Below are 20,317 nucleotides of genomic sequence, written 5' to 3' on the forward strand. Positions count from 1 at the left end.
TTGGGTGTCCCATTCAGTAAAAAACTGCAAAATTCCATTCCGTTTTTTTGAAGTGGTCTGTCATAACGTTTTTTTTTAACTCTATCTGATATTGTGACTTTTGGGGTTAGTGTTCCTAGAAATAAAATGGACCCAAACACACATACTATACAGCTGATTTTTACAGCAAAATGTGTACATATACTTTATACACACATACACCTTGGCCCATTGAAAAAATATAGACAAGTATAGAGGAGCTGGTCTGAGAAGTAAAAAAGGTTCATACGTTGTTAATATTCAGTGTTTTATTGTTCGTAGCTAGTATTGTAGATCCTACTGTCTTTATTTTCATGTACATTTTGGGTGTCACATTCAGTAAAAAACTGCAAAATTCCATTCCGTTTTTTTAAGTGGTCTGTCATAACGTTTTTTTAACTCTATCTGATATTGTGACTCTTGGGGTTAGTGTTCCTAGAAATAAAACTGACCCAAACACACATACTGTACAGCAGATTTTTACAGCTAAATGTGTACATATACTTTATACACACATACACCTTGGCCCATTGTAAAAGCTACACAACTATAGAGGAGCTGGTCTGAGAATTAAAAAAGGTTCATACGTTGTTAATATTCAGTGTTTTATTGTTCGTAGCTAGTATTGTAGATCCTACTTTCTTTATTTTCATGTACATTTTGGGTGTCCCATTCAGTAAAAAACTGCAAAAATCCATTCCGTTTTTTTGAAGTGGTCTGTCATAACGTTTTTTTTAACTCTATCTGATATTGTGACTTTTGGTGTTAGTGTTCCTAGAAATAAAACGGACCCAAACACACATACTGTACAGCTGATTTTTACAGCTAAATGTGTACATATAATTTATACACCATAGCCCCCCCAGACACATTTTTTTCTCCGAGTCAAAGTATTTGCCCAGCTCTGGGTTACACGCATAAATCCAGTGGAGGGTATTCATTTTCCTATTACCATAGGGGCACGACCGCCCCCGCGGTAAAAGCCGCAGTCGAAAACACGGATGCTTTTATTAATAAGTGCGCTCAGCGACGACGATAAGTACTGTTTTTTGTGCAAAACGAAGTGACCTTTTCTTGTAGCATAAACATTTTTGAAGAAATGATTACAGGGAGCGCAAAAAGAGGGCCAGTTGTGCACCGTGGCTGACATATTTCAAAAGATAAGGGGAGGGGGGGTGTTTATTGCATCCTTTTGAAGAGTTGCTGAGTGAGGGCATGGGAGCACACCTGCAGCTGGGGAGGGCACAACTGTGCACCCTGCGGATCCAACCTGGAGGGTCTCGACAGCTAATTTGGGGGAATATTGATTAGTGATCAAATAATTGAAAGGCACAATAATATGTGTTCTATGTGCATGCAACACTATTTTTTTCCCCAAAGACAACAAAGAGTAAAAGGAATCTCCACAAAAAAAAAAAAAAATTGATATTTTTGCAAAGTAATTTTTTTTTTAGCTTTGTGACGAGTTTTGTTGACGTCATTAAGAGCACGCGACCTCGCGGGATGCCATACTTCATTAATTAAACGGCGAAAAGACACAAACCCGTCGTCGGCCGCAGAGGAGAACGGGAAGAAAGTTCCACAACGTCCACGCACACACGCCGCTTAATGCCCGGACAGGACAGCCGTGAGTTCCGTTACTTTAATACTCGTCTTTAATTCACGCTCTTTTTAAAAACAATAACACGCGTTGTTGTTGAGTAAAAGTAGATCCTACTTCCTGGATGTAAAAGTGCGAGAAGTAACACGGAAACGAGGAAACTTACCTATAAAAAACACACAAGGTTTATTTCCCTTGCGGCGAAGTGAAGAAAAGGACAGGTGACGAAGAATCTTCACGCTTGACCATAACGAAAAGGAACAAGAAGGAGGGTAAATAAAGTTTTTTTTTGTTTTTTTTTTTAAAGTCGCAATATTCCTCCGCTGTGGTCTGGTATCTCCGCGGTTATTAGGCTCACTAGTGCAACCCAGCAAGTACACTCAAGTCCCGTTTGAATGACGCGCAATGCGAAAAGAGGCGGCTTGTGTGTGTGTGTGTGTTTTTTTTTTTTATGCTCGTTTCCATTCAAACACACACATCAAGATGTATGCAGGCAATTTGGGACTCGAACCCATGCACCCTCCCCTCTGGGGAAGGCACTTGCTTACACGCGGAGGTGTGCGCTGTTATTTTTGGGCGCACTGCGACCCCATGTGACGTCACTGACCACCTGCTATGCCAACAAAAGTCCAGTAAAACTTTTTTGTTTAGGCCAATTTTTTTTGGGGTATATACTATTATTTTCCCGTAGAGAAATGCACATCAACCAACCACAATGTCACAAAAACGTTTAAATAAATGAATATGTGAATAATATAAATATATCAATACATTTCAAATGTTGTGATTGGGTAAATAAAATTATTGATATGACTAATAATCCGTAATAATAAAACATTTAAATTACAAATATTAAAAACACGCAAAATTAAAAGAAACTCAAAATATCTTATTTACTACGAAATTAGTATCAGAAAATAAACATGTGTGACTGTTTAGGTGAATTCATAGATACTTGAACACATGTTTTTTAATCATTAATATTTATATGCAGTGCAGATGATAAATATAATCAACATTCTCCCCGAAATTACATTCTAAATTTTTTTTTTTATTCAAACAATTTCACTAACGTGTATTATTTGTGCATGTGTGAGAAATTGTTTGTACGATAACCACTATAATCAAGTTTAAATCGTTGCTACTAATCCTGGAAAATTGTTTGCATAGATTAGAATAGACCTACAACGTATCAAATTGAGGCCTTTTTCAAAACTTAAAAGATGCTTTAATTTAAGATTTTAACATGTTTACGTTCTTTGGCGAGTTGGCTCACTATATTGCGAATATTTTGCTTTGAAAAATCTAAATTAACAAGTGAAAAAATTGGATCCGTGGAATGATTGCCAAAAGAAAATCACTAGAATTAAAATGTTGTCCTTTGCTTCCACCTATTGGTGAACAACAGGAACTGCAGTCTGCCAAGGTAAATGAATACATGTGTTTTACTGCGAGGGAACACCACCATCTAACGGTCGAACATTGTAATTACAAGAAGCGGTGACTAAGACATATTGGGGAGACTACATTTTGGAAAGGTACGTTATATTTTAAACACAATGCTATTGATGAATACATTATTTTCTGGCACACTGTCTGAATTGTTTATGAATTTTCACCAACGTTAACCATTTTAAAGCACTTGTTTATTAAGCCAATGCAAAAGAATAGCAATGCCTGCGAATATACAGACTATTAAAAGCCATTAGAGGGAACATTTGGCCTAAGAACAAAGGAGGGATTGTGCAACTGGCATTGAAGTCTACAAGATTTACTGTAACTTTGGTAGGTGTGTGTGTGTGGGGGGGGTTGGGGGGTCTGTCTCAGTGAGGATTACTTGAATTACCCATCACATGGTTGATCACATAGCACACATTGAGGGCTTAATCTGCTACAAAGGACAAAGTAATCTCTTGACTTTCTTTTGGCTCCAAAATAATGTGAAGACTCGCACTTCAAAACAATGCATCATGGGGAATATAGAATCTGTGCAGGCTTAAATTGAAAGTGCACTTTTTTATTTATTTAACCTATCATTCACAGTCCCTATGCAAGCCAATAACACAATGTTTTCCTTATTTTATGGCTTATAATTTGTAATACAAGGCAAGTACAAGGTGGCTAACAATGCAGCTAATGTAAGTCATCGATTGTGTCTTTAAAGCCCTCTAAAAAACATCGAAAAAAAGCCAAAATGTTGTTACCTGAATATTGACCAAGTATTAGCAATGTTGTTATTAAAAGTGCTACCGTGGAGGAACTACTTTTAGCGGCGCCGTGATCACAGGAGCGCTAACTAGTTTATGCTGCTATATTGACATATTGAGCTGCTGCATCGCCTCATAAATGGCGAAAGCTAATTGTAGATTATAAATCATGCCTCTCACCTGGATAGTAGAAGGATTTTGCCATAAACCGAGAAGCTGGTCAATGGAAGTGCACTTTTTTGGGAATTTAACCTATCATTCACAGTCCCTACGCAAGCCAATAACAAAATGTTTTCCTTTTTTATGGATTATAATTTGTAATACAAGACAAGTACAAGGTGGCTAACAATGCAGCTAATTTAAAGGCCTACTGAAACCCTACTGAAGTCCTTCGTCGCTCCGTCGATCGCTGGAACGCAGGTGAGCACGGGTGTTGATGAGCAGATGAGGGCTGGCTGGCGTAGGTGGATAGCTAATGTTTTTAGCATAGCTCTGTGAGGTCCCGTAGCTAAGTTAGCTTCAATGGCGTCGTTAGCAACAGCATTGTTAAGCTTCGCCAGGCTGGAAAGCATTAACCGTGTAGTTACATGTCCATGGTTTAATAGTATTGTTGATCTTCTGTCAATCCTTCCAGTCAGGGGTTTATTTCTTTTGTTTCTATCTGCAGTTAAGCCCGATGCTATCACGTTAGCTCCGTAGCTAAAGTGCTTCGCCGATGTATTATCATGGAGATAAAAGTCACTGTGAATGTCCATTTTGCGTTCTCGACTCTCATTTTCAAGAGGATATAGTATCCGAGGTGGTTTAAAATACAAATCCGTGATCCACAAAAGAAAAAGAAAAAAGTGTGGAATCCAATGAGCCCTTGTACCTAAGTTACGGTCAGAGCGAAAAAAAGATACGTCCTGCACTGCACTGTAGTCCTTCACTCTCACGTTCCTCATCCACGAATCTTTCATCCTCGCTTAAATTAATGGGGTAATCGTCGCTCTCTCGGTCCGAATCGCTCTCGCTGCTGGTGTAAACAATGTGGAAATGTGAGGAGCCTTTCAACCTGTGACGTCACGCTACTTCCGCTACAGGCAAGGCTTTTTTTTATCAGCGACCAAAAGTTGCAAACGTTATCGTCGATGTTCTCTACTAAATCCTTTCAGCAAAAATATGGCAATATCGCGAAATGATCAAGTATGACACATAGAATGGATCTGCTATCCCCGTTTAAATAAAAAAAATTCATTTCAGTAGGCCTTTAAGTAAGTCATTGATTGCGCCTACAAAGCCCTCTTAAAAAACATCCAAAAAACACCATGTTGTGACCTGAATATTCACCATGTATTAGCAATATTGTTATTAAAAGCGCTAACGTGGAGGAACTACTTTTAGCGGTGCCGTGATCACAGGAGCGCTAATTAGTTTATGCTGCTATATTGGCATATTGAGCTGCTGCATCGCCTCATAGTTGGTGAAAGCTAATTCTAGATTATAAATCATGCCTCTCACCTGGATAGTAGAAGGATGTTGCCATACACCGAGAAGTTGGTCAATGGAAGTGCACTTTTTTTGGAATTTAACCGATCATTCACAGTCCCTATGCAAGCCAATAACAAAATGTTTTCCTTTTTTAATGGATTTTAATTTGTAATGCAAGGCAAGTACAAGGTGGCTAACAATGCAGCTAATGTAAGTCATCGATTGCGCCTATAAAGCCCTCTAAAAAAACATTTTAAAAAAGTCACCTTTGGCATCCATGGCGAGAAAGACACAAAAAGACGCTTGTTTGCACCCGCCAGTTTTTATATTTTTTTAAACTTGCGTGAAGATTATAATTAATCATGTACATGGGGAGATGTGAACATCCTATCAGTTGGCACCCCAGTGAGAGCAGACATTGTACAGTATGTGTTTGTTTTCTTATGTTCGTAGTTTGTATTTCTTGTTTAGCAATACTGCTACATGCTTAGCAATACTGCTACATGCTGGATCTGCTTATCACCCCGCTTCTAAAACTTCAGTGTCAATCAATCAATCAATCAATGTTTATTTATATAGCCCTAAATCACAAGTGACTCAAAGGGCTGCACAAGCCACAACGACATCCTCAGTACAGAGCCCACATAAGGGCAAGGAAAAACTCAAAACCCAGTGGGATGTCAATGTGAATGACTATGAGAAACCTTGGAGAGGACTGCAGAAAAGGGGGTCTATTTAAAGGCTAGAGTATACAAATGAGTTTTTTAAGATGGGACTTAAATGCTTCTACTGAGGTAGCATCTCTAACTGTTACCGGGAGGGCATTCCATAGTACTGGAGCCCGAATAGAATTTGTAGCTCTTCCTCTATACATTCAGGCTCAAAAACATAAAGTTCTGGATCTTCATTTGTCCCAAAGTATTTGTTGTCTCTATTGAAGTCTGCCATGATTAGTAGTGTTATTGTTGAACGAAGTAGCGAACGCTGTGATGCGTCTGTGAAGTTTATACGCCACCGTATGCTTAAAATGAGCAAAATACGTACATTTTACATGTTACTATGAATGTTCCGATTATTACATTATGTACAGTATATATATTTACAGCATGGATATACAGTAAAACTCTGATGGAGGTTTTCTAGGGGGCTTTATAGATGTAATAGAGAAATCCAATTACTTCCACTGTTCGCTGACTCTTTCTAAAGTTTATTTACAAGTTAGAATTGATAAAAAAAGAAAAACATGTGTGTTCTTGTCTCACATAAGCGCTGTGAATGATAAACAAAATTCCAAATAGAGTGCGGTTTCCCTTTAAGGACTACATGAGCCCTGCAAACACGAGCTCGGTCACGTACTGATGTGTTGTCAAAAAGCGTTACGTAAGCCGCGGCGTTTGGATTTATTTATTTTGTAGCTAGCAAAACAGTGACGGGGGATAAACCGGAGGGATAACCACGCAGCCCCCGCTGTGTCCTATTAATAGTCCTGGCAGCTGTAACCCAACTCCATCTGTCCAGTCAGTCCTCTCTCCCTTTCTCACTCGCCTTTCCCCAGTGTCCCTGCGGGCCGAGCTTGAGGGCCACTCCGCTCCGCGCCACCCTCCGAGCCAGGACGGGCCGCCCGCCGCCTCCCATCCAGACCACCGCAACACCATGGCGGCGCTGTACATGCGACACCTGGAGGAAGATCGGGAGAAAGAGGTGATCAGGACGGACGTGACCGCGGACGAGGATGAAGAGACGGCGGCGCCCGTAATCCGCAGGAAGGTGTCGTTCGCGGACGCGTTCGGCCTCGATTTGGTCTCCGTGAAGGAGTTTGTGGACGCCGCGGAGGAGGTCAGCGACGAGGACGAGGCGAGCCCGGCCGAGGAGTTCTACCTGTCCTGTCTCTTCACCGCGCCCGAGTCTTCGGAGGAGCTGGAGCGCAGCCTGGAAGCGCGGATGGTGGACTTGGAGAGCATCGAGCTCCTCCCGGGTACCACCACCCTCCGAGGCACCGTGAGGGTGCGCAACCTCTGCTACAGCAAGGCCGTCTACGCCAGGATCACCCTGGACAGCTGGCGGAGCTGCTTTGACCTGCTGGCCGACTACGTGCCAGGATCCAGTGATCGCAAAACAGATAGGTTTACCTTCCAGTACACGGTGGTCCCCCCCTTGGAGAAAGAGGGCACCCGAGTGGAGTTTTGTCTGCGTTATGAGACGTCAGCGGGCACTTTTTGGGCCAATAACATGGAGATGAACTACGTGGTGTTCTGCCACCAGAAGAGTCCTCTGAAGCAAGTGCAGAGGAGCTGTCTCAAAGCGAACAGGTCAGGAAAAAAACTAATGTTATCGTTGGATAAGTAGGCTCTTGACACTTACGTAACTCGAGCATTTTGCCCATATATGGTGTTCTTGTGCCTGGCTTTTCCATGACGTGCCAATGTGGACTGAAAGACACGCGCTTCCTGTCCTTTGTGCTAGTTTATGTGCAACAAAGCCCACAAAGTGTAGCATAATTGATATTTGACCCATGAAAATGTTACAGGAGGGGAGGCACTCAGGAAAAACTGAGCGACGACACGGCCGAACTGAGCACAAGTGCGTATTTTCCATGTTTATGTTGTGTTTGTCCCAGTCCAGAGGAACTTTGACCCTCGACTGTCTCTCTCTGCAGAAGCCGAGGCCTCGCTTGAGGAGAAGAGGGCAGAGGGCGTGTCGTTATTGCACCCTGCAGAACACAAACCCCTGGTAAGGTTCAGTTCTACTGGGCAATGTAAGCAAATAACTCGGCGTATGTGCCGTAGTTTCCTGGACTATAGAGCGCACCTGTACATAAGCCGCACCCACTAAATTTTAGAATAAAAAAGAAAGATTCCATATATAAGCCGCAGATATTTACGTTGTAAAAGGAGTTATTTACTTTTAGATTTTTTAAATGTTTGTCTTTTTTCTTTCTTTCTTTAGTTTATTTTGAACATGAACACACTTACAGCATAATTCATCACACCATTTCATATCATTTCACTTTACATCATGTCCGAAAAGGAGTAGGAAGAAGCAAAGCTTATTTAATCCTACCCCTTTCCCACTTTAGAGCGTTCACAAATATATACATTCATTTACTGACTTGTTTATAGTAACATGACATCCGAGAATGAGTAATACAACAGTTTTGTAATATATAATTATAATTAAGTCAGTCATTATTAACATACTGAGATGAAGAATATCTTATCGTCAATAAGGTTGAACGTATTTCTCATAATTCTTCTGCTTTGTACTTTGTAAGCACTATTAATTTGAACAACCTCTTAAACGGGATCATATCAGTACAATGTTTATTTTACATAACTCATTTTAATTAGTTTAATTTGAACTAATTTACATACCTTAATTGTTTCCAAACGGTGCCTGTCACGTGGCAGTAAAAGGGCTGATCAAGCAAAACAGAAGTCATCGTCATGGACCCGCTAGCTGCGACGCAGTAAATAGTATGCCTTCTGTAAGTTATTACTACAAACAAAGACTTGCAAACATGTTAGCATATTAGCTAACGCTAATGATGCAAGCTTCATTACATTATGATAGCACGTTCAATTTGCAAGAAAACACTCGTACAGACATCACACGTGGGACGGTTAATAAGTAAGTATTGTTAATATCGTAGCAACAAATGTTGCTTGGAAGGCGAGAAGACCGGACGGCCCAGTTGAAAGCTCAGTCTGAAGGGAAGGCACCGGCAGTGAGCGGATTCATCCAAAAGATGGCGCCATAGCGCAAACAATAACACACCTTTTCAGTGTCTTCGCATGTGTCTAATGAAAATTATTTGCATTATGGCCGTCAGCGAAGTAAAATCCATAAATTAGCCGCACCGTTTTCTAAACCCCAGGGTTCAAAGTGTCGAAAAAAAGTCCGTAATTTACGGTTTTATTAAAAACATGTGGTCCCTCCAGGATTTCGCTGGCTTTGTTTTGTGATTGCCGCGTGCTAAAATGGCGCGGGAAATGTTGCGACGTTTTGAGGTGTTATTTTTTTCAAAAACAGTCAATCAACTTGTGATTTTAGGGAATTTTAAAAGCGTTCCTTGTAACCTTCACCTCAAAAAGCACAAGATTTCAACAAAAATCGCAACTCAATTACTGTATTGATGTTTCACTCGTTTTATGCCACACAGACTAAAAAATAGACACTAGACCAGTGGTCCCCAACCACCGGGGCCGCGGACCGATTGGTACCGGGCCGCGCAAGAAATTTAAAAGATTTTTTAAAAAATTAAATCAACATAAAAAACACAATATATACATTATATATCAATATAGATCAATACAGTCTGCAGGGATACAGTCCGTAAGCACACATGATTGTATTTCTTTATGAAAAAAAAATAATAATATTTTCAAGCGTTGGGGACCACTGCACTAGACGACAGTAAAAGCACATATGAAATGACTCTATTCTTTTAATTATTTATAACTAATAATAGTAATTACAGAAAGAAACCTTCCTTATTGTCCGCTGGCTGCTCTGTTGTCCACAAGATGCAGACATTCCCTGTGTATCGTTTACGCTTCAAAAATATTTGTCCATCTTAAGCTGTCATTTATTTTCCAACATTTTAAGTTCAAGTTAAAGTAGCAATGATTGTCACACACACACTAGGTGTGGTGAAATTTGTCCTCTGCATTTGACCCATCCCCTTGTTCACCCCCTGGGAGGTGAGGGGAGCAGTGAGCAGCAGTTGTGCCGCGCCCGGGAATCATTTTGGTGATTTAACCCCCAATTCCAACCCTTGATGCTGAGTGCCAAGCAGGGAGGTAATGGCTCCCATTTTTTTTATAGTCTTTGGTATGACTCGGCCGGGGTTTGAACTCACAACCTACCGATCACATGTGATCTATAGCAGTATTTTATTTTTTGTAAATGAGTTGGTAAGAGATTATCATCACACTTCAACACCTCTAACCTCCAGGCATGTGATTTTTCCGTCTATAGTCGGAAATCTGTCTTTATCTCTGTAAAAATATAAATTAATATTCGTTTTTTCCCGACCTTACAGTGTGTGTTAAAATCTTGATCCATCTCTTTGCCATACCCGCCAACAACTACGGTCATTAAACACTAAAACATATTTAAATGGTGCTTTTTTTTAGCTTATTGTTGCATGTTCAATTGTCGCCCTGGACCCGGCTTATTTTCACTCTTTTTCATTATGTTCAAATCACATGCCTGAACCTCTTTGCTAGCTGATCAGCATTGCAATGTGTTCTTAATGGCCTTACCCTGCATATATAATGGTAAATAAATATGTTAAATCACCAAAAATGATTCCCGGGCGCAGCCACCGCTGCTGCTCACTGCTCCCCTCACCTCCCAGGGGGTGACCAAGGGTGATGGGTCAAATGCAGAGAATAATTTTGCCACACCTAGTGTGTGTGTGACAGTCATTGCTACTTTAACTTGATATAAATACATGTAAACTAGGAAGTGAGGACACCGCTGTTGTGTTGTATGTTTACATACTACATTACCCAGAAGGCTTAGCGCACAAGAAACAAACGTACGTTTTTGATTAGACGTTGACGTGTTTGAAGCCGATAAATTTGCAGGGATTGGCGGAATTTTTGTGAATTGCCGCAAAAACCTGGAGGGGCTGAATCATGTCAACTGGCACTGAACACGTCATTACATAAAGAAGCGTAAACCGTGAAAACATACAACAATAGATATTAAATGAGTTACATAATAAATGACTGTCAGAGAGGAATTTAACATGTCCTCCCGAGAGCCAGAGTTTGTTTTTGGTCGTCTTTTATGTCAGAGTTGAACATTTTGGGTGGAAAATAGTGCTTTTATGCAAAACACAAATGTTCATAGCAGAGGGAAAAGCTTCTCAAGATATGGGACACCTTTTCAAGGGCCGGGGGGATCAAAAGACATAGGTCAGGCCGGGTGAGTTTTGTGTGTGTGTGTGTGTGTGTGTGTGTGTGTGTGTGTGTGTGTGTGTGTGTGTGTGTGTGTGTGTGTGTGTGTCCAAAAAAAAAAGCTCTACTCTCTTTGGGAGAAGTGGTTTCGTGCCACCTGTTGGTTTGCTATATTAATGAATCCCAAGACCCCCGAATACAAGACAAGACCTCTTCTTCAGATTTGTTTTACTGGAGAAGAAAAAAGAAAACTAAAAAAATAAGATAAGACAAAAAATTTGGGGGGGAAAAAATTGGTGTGTATTTTTTATACTCTTATTTCGCATTGTTTTCTGCATGTAAAACTAACTATTATGTCTGTGTGTTAGTTTGCAACATATCACAAACATTTATGGACGGATTTTGATGAAATGTCCGAAATGGGCTAAAAAAACCCACAAGTGATTTGATTTTGGGGGTGATTCAAATCATTTTTACTATGTTACCTTATGTTATGTTATGAGGCTCAATTTCTCTGTGTGTGTGTGTGTGTGTGTGTGTGTGTGTGTGTGTGTGTGTGTGTGTGTGTGTGTGTGTGTGTGTGTGTGTGTGTGTGTGTGTGTGTGTGTGTGTGTGTGTGTGTGTGTGTGTGTGTGTGTGTGTGTGTGTGTCCGAAAAAAAAGCTCTACTCGCTTTGGGAGAAGTGGTTTCGTGCCACCTGTTGGTTTGCTATATTAATGAATCCCAAGACCCCCGAATACAAGACAAGACCTCTTCTTCAGATTTGTTTTACTGGAGAAGAAAAAAGAAAACTAAAAAAATAAGATAAGACAAAAAATTTGGGGGGGAAAAAATTGGTGTATATTTTTTATACTCTTATTTCGCATTGTTTTCTGCATGTAAAACTAACTATTATGTCTGTGTGTTAGTTTGCAACATATCACAAACATTTATGGACGGATTTTGATGAAATGTCCGAAATGGGCTAAAAAAAACCCCACAAGTGATTCGATTTTGGGGGTGATCCAAATCATTTTTACTATGTTACCTTATGTTATGTTACGAGGCTCAATTTCTGTGTGTGTGTGCGTGTGCGTGTGCGTGTGCGCGTGCGTGTCCGAAAAAAAAGCTCTACTCGCTTTGGGAGAAGTGGTTTCGTGCCACCTGTTGGTTTGCTATATTAATGAATCCCAAGACCCCCGAATACAAGACAAGACCTCTTCTTCAGATTTGGTTTACTGGAGAAGAAAAAAGAAGAAAAAAAATTCGGGGAGGAAAAATTAGTGTGTATTTTTTATACTCGTATTTCGCATTGTTTTCTGCATGAAAAACTAACTATTATGTCTGTGTGTTAGTTTGCAACATATCACAAACATTTATGGACAGATTTTGATGAAATGTCCGAAATGGGCTAAAAAAACCCACAAGTGATTTGATTTTGGGGGTGATTCAAATCATTTTTACTATGTTACCTTATGTTATGTTATGAGGCTCAATTTCTCTGTGTGTGTGTGTGTGTGTGTGTGTGTGTGTGTGTGTGTGTGTGTGTGTGTGTGTGTGTGTGTGTGTGTGTGTGTGTGTGTGTGTGTGTGTGTGTGTGTGTGTGTGTGTGTGTGTGTGTGTGTGTGTGTGTGTGTGTGTGTGTGTGTGTGTGTCCGAAAAAAAAGCTCTACTCTCTTTGGGAGAAGTGGTTTCGTGCCACCTGTTGGTTTGCTATATTAATGAATCCCAAGACCCCCGAATACAAGACAAGACCTCTTCTTCAGATTTGTTTTACTGGAGAAGAAAAAAGAAAACTAAAAAAATAATATAAGACAAAAAATTTGGGGGTGGGGGGAAATTAGTGTGTATTTTTTATACTCTTATTTCGCATTGTTTTCTGCATGTAAAACTAACTATTATGTCTGTGTGTTAGTTTGCAACATATCACAAACATTTATGGACAGATTTTCTATGAAAATGAAATGGGCTAAAAAAAACCTCACAATTGATTCGATTTTGGGGGTGATCCAAATAATTTTTACTATGTTACCTTATGTTATGTTACGAGGCTCAATTTCTGTGTGTGTGTGTGTGTGTGTGTGTGTGTGTGTGTGTGTGTGTGTGTGTGTGTGTGTGTGTGTGTGTGTGTGTGTGTGTGTGTGTGCAATGTATTATTTGGTGTAACAATTATGTATTTTCAAAACCGGTTAGAAAAACTCCTTCTTGTTGCATGGATATGACCTAAAAACGTCTTTAAAAAAAAAAAAAAAAAAGATTGTAAAAGAAAATATTTTAAAATTGTATAACTTTTTGAAAATTATGGATCATTTAGAAACAGGAGGAATAAAATGTGCGATTTAATGTGAATCGACTTTGTGTGTGTGTGTGCATACAGTACAGGCCAAAAGTTTGGACTCACCTCCTCATTCAATGCGTTTTCTTTATTTTCATGACTATTTACATTGTAGATTGTCACTGAAGGCATCACAACTATGAATGCACACATGTGGAGTTATGTAAGGTGATATAACTGAAAACATGTTTTATAGTCTAGTTTCTTCAAAATAGACTTAGACTTCCTTTTTATTGTCATTCAAATTTGAACTTTACAGTACAGATAAGAACGAAATTTTGTTGCATTAACTCATGGTAGTGCAGGACAAAAAAGCAATTAGGTGCAGATATAAATAGATTACTGAACAGATAAATATATTGCACTTTTGCATATGCATCCACATTTATGGATGTATGTTATATTGTCTTTATATAATAGTATAATATAATATAAATAGCCACCCTTTGCTCTGATTACTGCTTTGCACACTCTTGGCATTCTCTCGAGCTTCAAGCACACCTGTGAAGTGAAAACCATTTCAGGTGACTACCTCTTGAAGCTCATCGAAAGAATGCAGATTGTGTGCGAAAAAGTAATCAGAGCAAAGGGTGGCTATTTTGAAGAAACTAGAATATAAAACATGTTTTCGGTTATTTCACCTTTTTTGGTTAAGTACATAACTCCACATGTGTGCATTCATAGTTTTGATGTGACAATCTACAATGTAAATAGTCATGAAAATAAAGAAAAGGCATTGAATGAGGAGAAGGTGTGTCCAAACTTTTGGCCTGTACTGTGTCACTCCGTTTGTTTTATTCCACTTTAGGTATCTCATGAGGTTCATGGGTAGATTTTGATGAAACTTCCAGAAAAAGTCAGAAATGAGATAAGTAACAAGTTATTACATTTTAGGGCCGACCTGGATCACCTGTCTGGGTTAGGGATGTCCCGATCCAGGTTTTTGCACTTCCCATCCGATACCGATGTTGTTTTTGCACTTCCGATCCGATACCGATGTTGTTTTTGCACTTCCGATCCGATACCGATACTAGACTTATCCGAGCATGTATTAAAGTTTCAAGTTATTTAGCCTACTTAGTTGTCAGATTCATGTTGAAAAGGGTTTTAGTACTCTTGATAACAACTAGCCAGCTGAATTAGGTGAGTTTGAATAATACCCGATGGAGATGTTGACGTGCGGAGTTTCAAGCACGCTTCATTTTCCAGCAGGGGACTTTTCAAATGATGCTACATATTAGCAGTAATGCTACTTTTTATAGCAACGCTTTTGCCGCACACTTGGACATATTCCCACTTGAAGCCAAACCACCGCCAGACGATGGACCGCCTGCTGTTTTTTGGGGGAATTAATTCATTCTTCCTTCATTATTACCGCTCACACGGCTGCGCTAGCATCACAGCTAACTTTAGCCACGCTGCTACCGCTCTGCTCCGCGAGGGCGTATACGTATGTGACGTATGACGTGACAGTATGTGACGTATGTAGAAGGTGCGCTTGTCTGTCTGTGAGAAGGAGACACAGGAAAGAGCGAGGAGAGCCGGTAGTGCAAGGGTGCTCACACTTTTTCTGCAGGCGAGCTACTTTTCAATTGATCAAGTCGTGGGGATCTACCTCATTCATATATATAATTTATATTTACTTATTTATGAAATATGTGTTTTGTGAACAAGTAAAAGGTGTTTAATGATAATGCAAGCATGTTTAATACATATAGTTAATATTGTTAATAAATTAAAGGTGTTTAATGATAATACAAGAATGTTTAATACATATAGTTAATATTGTTAACATGTTAAAGGTGTTTAAAGATAATGCAAGCATGTTTAACACATATACTTAATATTGTTAACAAGTTAAAGGTGTTTAATGACAATACAAGCATGTTACATATAGTTAATATTGTTAACAAGTTAAAGGTGTTTAATGACAATAAAAGCATGTTTAACACATATAGTTAATATTGTTAAGTTAAAGGTGTTTAAAGATAATACAAGCATGTTTAACACATATAGTTAATATTATTAACAAGTTAAAGGTGTTTAAAGATAATACAAGCATGTTTAACACATATAGTTAATATTGTTAACAAGTTAAAGGTGTTTAAAGATAATACAAGCATGTTTAACACATATAGTTAATATTGTTAATAAATTAAAGGTGTTTAATGATAATACAAGAATGTTTAATACATATAGTTAATATTGTTAACATGTTAAAGGTGTTTAAAGATAATGCAAGCATGTTTAACACATATACTTAATATTGTTAACAAGTTAAAGGTGTTTAATGACAATACAAGCATGTTTAACACATATAGTTAATATTGTTAACAAGTTAAAGGTGTTTAATGACAATACAAGCATGTTTAACACATATAGTTAATATTGTTAACAAGTTAAAGGTGTTTAAAGATAATACAAGCATGTATAACACATATAGTTAATATTATTAACAAGTTAAAGGTGTTTAAAGATAATACAAGCATGTTTAACACATATAGTTAATATTGTTAATAAATTAAAGGTGTTTAATGATAATACAAGAATGTTTAATACATATAGTTAATATTGTTAACATGTTAAAGGTGTTTAGAGATAATGCAAGCATGTTTAACACATATACTTAATATTGTTAACAAGTTAAAGGTGTTTAATGACAATACAAGCATGTTTAACACATATAGTTAATATTATTAACAAGTTAAAGGTGTTTAAAGATAATACAAGCATGTTTAACACATATAGTTAATATTGTTAACAAGTAAACGGTGTTTAATGATAATGCAAGCATGTTTAACACATATAGTTAATATTGTTAATAAATTAAAGGTGTTTAATGATAATACAAGAATGTTTAATACATATAGTTAATATTGTTAACATGTTAAAGGTGTTTAAAGATAATGCAAGCATGTTTAACACATATACTTAATATTGTTAACAAGTTAAAGGTGTTTAATGACAATACAAGCATGTTTAACACATATAGTTAATATTGTTAACAAGTTAAAGGTGTTTAATGACAATACAAGCATGTTTAACACATATAGTTAATATTGTTAACAAGTTAAAGGTGTTTAATGACAATACAAGCATGTTTAACACATATAGTTAATATTGTTAACAAGTTAAAGGTGTTTAATGACAATACAAGCATGTTTAACACATATAGTTAATATTATTAATAAGTTAAGGGTGTTTAATGATAATACATGCATGTTTAACACATATAGATTCCTTTCTTTCATGAAGACAAGAATATAAGTTGGTGTATTACCTGATTCTGATGACTTGCTTTGATTGGAATCAGACAGTGGTGATGATAACGTCCGCGTTTTCAAATGGAGGAGAAAAGAAGTCCTCCTTTCTGTCCTATGCCACATGAAAGTGGTTGCTTTTTGGCATCTTATTTGTCCAGCTTCCATACTCCTTTGTATACACTTTACAAGAAAAACATTGGCGGCAAACTCCGTAGCTTGCTAGCTTGTGCACGCCAGCTTTCTGAGAATCTTAGCGCAGGCAGGATGAAGCAGAGCTTTTATTGTGAAGGCAGGAACTGTGCAGTCGGTCTTTGGCGTTTTGAGGACAGGTACGGCGCCAGAGTCTGTTGAAATAAAAAGTGTTTCTCGCCTTCCTGTCGGTCATTTTTTTCTTAATGAGCTGGCAGGAGCCAGCGTCATCTCAGAAGACCCTCGGGTGCCGTGAATGTCAATCAAGTGACGAAAGTGACGTCATGGTAAGTGAAGATTTATGATCGCTCATTTTTAGGACTATTTTTTTAATGCCTGGCTGGCGAACGACTGACACACCCTCCGCGATCGACCGGTAGATCGCGATCGACGTAATGAGCACCCCTGCAGTCGTGTAATGCCAGCAGCTAAAAGCAACTGCGTGAGAACGTATACTCGAATATCACGATATTGTCATTTTCTATATCGCACAGAGACAGCTGACATTTTTACCGGTAACTTTTAATTCACATGGCCGTCTTAACGGTTAGGACACAGACCTGTGTATGTGTTGAAGGTGTGCTGGAAAATGCAGAACGGAAATTAGGGAGCAGCAGAAAAGTGGAATGTATTATTTAAATCGGTGCGTTGGAAAACACGGACCGGTCTTTTTTTTAAAACTGGATCTGGATCGGCATTTTCCCATGCCTTGCCGATACGCATTTTTTGGCAGATATCGGCGGCCGATCCGATCCAAATATCGGATCGGGACATCCCTAGTCTGGGTTCAGGATTTTTGTTAGAAATAGTTACTTAATATTGAGCGATAGGGCCAGGCCGAGGTCTGCGCTCTTAGAGTGCGGTTCTAGTTGGATTTGCATTATTTCCTTTGGGAACCGATCTGTTAAGAGATTATTTGATAGGACTTTTGATGTCTAGTACGGGTGGGGAACTTCCAGTCCTGTCATCTGGCCCTTCATGTCATGATAATTAGAGAAAGCCCAGGAACAGGTCTTGAAAGAAAGGCTCGGTCTTATAAACAAACAGAATATAAACAAAGGTTTAGTGGCAAAAATGAACAAGCAACAAATCATGCCCGTGTTGAACGCTTGCTATGACTTCAGCATAAATAATTTACCCGACCTCTGACCCTGTGGCCTCTCCGACAGGTGGCGAGCATAAGAAGCCGACATAGAGCCGTGCGTCTGGCGCACGTCAAAGACATACTCTCCCATACGTGGGGGCAACGTGATTGCACGGCGGCCGAGGCCAACTCTCAGAAACAATCCAAAAAGGTACCCCACGTCCTCACCTACCACCAAATTCCTCTGATCACGCTGGACTGGGACAACGATAATACTTTAATGGACGATATCTGGAACGGAAGAGCCAAAGTGACCTTGTCGAAAGAAGAAAGTGTGAAAGCTGCGGGGCCGGGGAATGATATTTGGGGGTCTTTTCTAAACGGGCAAGATCCCGCTGCTGATAACGACACCTCCGTGTGTGACGTATGGCAGGCTTTTATTAACGGGCCTGGCTGCCAGGGCGACTTGACTGTCCCCCAGTCGGAATGGCTGCAGACCGCCGCGCTGGTTCCCGCTGCGACTAAAAGCGAGGAGCACGTCCAGAATGCCACCCGAGCTGCGAGTCAGGCGCAGTCGCCGGATCGCGTTTCCTCGAGAGGTGACAACAGAGTCGCCGCAGAGTTGTTGCGGACGCCGCCCGTGTCCGAGGGATCTGTTGACACACCAGAAGAACGGGTGACAGAGAGAGATGAAAGCCCGAAGGCAGCGGGGACTCGGATCTCACTGGGAGAAAGGCCGATTCGGGTTTGGGGTGACACAGGTCACACGCCGGCATTTTCTGAGACCGTCAGAGAAGAGGGGCGAGGAGTCGCAATGAGCTGCGACAAAATCCTCAAGCCTGGGAGCAATGAAAGCCCACTGGATGTAAACGAAAGCCGCGGTGAATGCGATCCAAACCAAAGAACTGAGACCGAAGTAGAGACATCGTTCAGGCATCTTGTTGAGGAAGTTGGAGAGGGTGAGAAGAAAAACGAGGAAATTGTCATACCGCATGTCATCGTCTCGAATGGCACAAGCTTGCAGGTACTTCCAGACAATCCGGAGGCTGGTGTCGAGAGGCGACTGGAAGTAAAGACTTTTAGACATTTCCCCACGGATAGCCACACAGGGAGGTCTGAGGAGGGTGACAAAGGCCTAGAGCTCTGCGACCAACTGGACGGAATCCCAGCAAAACCCGACGCATCCTCAGCTTTGGAGGACCCTCCGGGAGAGAAGGAGCAGAATTTGACGGCGTTTACCAAAGCGCTTGAAGTGATCGAGTCCAGATCGGATGGAGATGGAGAGCCCGAGGGAGTTAATGGTGCACTTGAAGGACCAGCAGACGTCCTCCATCAGACAGGAAGTAGCGAGCATTCAGATCCTGCCTCGCCAGCTCCGGACGTCAAGCATCCGTCCAAGAAGTCCAACGGTTTTGTGTGGTGGAGCATGTTGTACATCCTAAGTCACATCACACAGTTCACCACCTGCAGCCTGCTGGTCGCCGGATTCGTCGTCATTGTTTCCTTCTATGATTTCCCAGCATTCTTTGTGCTTTACATGTTCTCACTAGTGTGGTGGTTTTATAAGTGGAAAGGGCCTGAAGAGGCGACAAAAAGGTTGTTAGAGAGGGAGAAATAGTAGCTGAACCAAGATGTCTTCATAGGGAGTAGGTGCAATGACACATTTTTATAACTATTTTTGTCTTTCCTACCTATCAAGTAGTGCACTGTTTGGCTTTTCTTGAATAAAATAAATGATTGGTCACCATACTTTTTGCCACTCTTCTTGCCTTTTTGAATGCTGATCCAGCCCACAATCAAGTTTCCTAAGCAACAAGAAGGAAGGGAACATCTTGTTCGCCATGTTGCTTCACATGAATCAACTCCGTGAACCTCGGCAGCCTCGCCGCCGCTCTCTGTGGAGTCATTCATCGTTCCCGTTTTAAGTGCCTGTCCACTGGAACTGGAATTAAGTCAAATTCACACGGTGGACACTCGTGTTTTTCTCATGGGAGAAGCAGCAATGTTTTGTGATAAAATGGCCTAAAAGTCGGGCTCTTGCTTGAAAAAAAATTTTTTCTCCAAATGCTAATTATGCCGACCAGTAAAAACAAAACCTGCATCACCAATTGGGGCTTTACCCAAAATAGCTCTCAAAAATATATGCGATTAATCACAAAAAAAGGTTGCAGTAATTGTGTAGAAACTATAAACAGATTAATCGCGTAATTTTATTTTTACCTGGAAAACGGCGCAGGTTGCTATACGGTCAGTAATGAGATAATGC

General features: G+C 40.0%; 2 protein-coding genes across 3 annotated transcripts in view; one reads left to right on the top strand and one right to left on the bottom strand.

Moving 5' to 3' along the window:
- LOC133661331 (forkhead box protein P2-like) overlaps positions 1 to 2,159 on the bottom strand; it is a 309,673-nt gene extending 307,514 nt beyond the window's left edge. Inside the window, 1 exon segment of the mRNA XM_062064460.1 lies at positions 1,785 to 2,159. The gene's annotated coding sequence lies outside the window, so the exon portion shown is untranslated.
- ppp1r3aa (protein phosphatase 1, regulatory subunit 3Aa) lies at positions 1,491 to 19,800 on the top strand. Of its 2 annotated transcripts, none has more exons than XM_062064458.1 (5): positions 1,491 to 1,645; positions 6,851 to 7,604; positions 7,823 to 7,875; positions 7,952 to 8,025; positions 18,137 to 19,800. In XM_062064458.1, exons 1-5 carry the CDS (start codon positions 1,627 to 1,629, stop codon positions 19,667 to 19,669), a joined length of 2,433 nt encoding a protein of 810 aa, XP_061920442.1. In that variant the 5' UTR covers positions 1,491 to 1,626; the 3' UTR covers positions 19,670 to 19,800. The 2 variants fall into 2 exon arrangements, with proteins under 2 accessions (XP_061920442.1, XP_061920443.1); XM_062064459.1 differs by lacking the exon at positions 1,491 to 1,645 and adding an exon at positions 1,661 to 1,890.
- Positions 19,801 to 20,317: the final 517 nt, after the last annotated feature.

The sequence above is a fragment of the Entelurus aequoreus genome, linkage group LG12, assembly GCF_033978785.1.
Source record: "Entelurus aequoreus isolate RoL-2023_Sb linkage group LG12, RoL_Eaeq_v1.1, whole genome shotgun sequence".
Taxonomy (NCBI): domain Eukaryota; kingdom Metazoa; phylum Chordata; class Actinopteri; order Syngnathiformes; family Syngnathidae; genus Entelurus; species Entelurus aequoreus.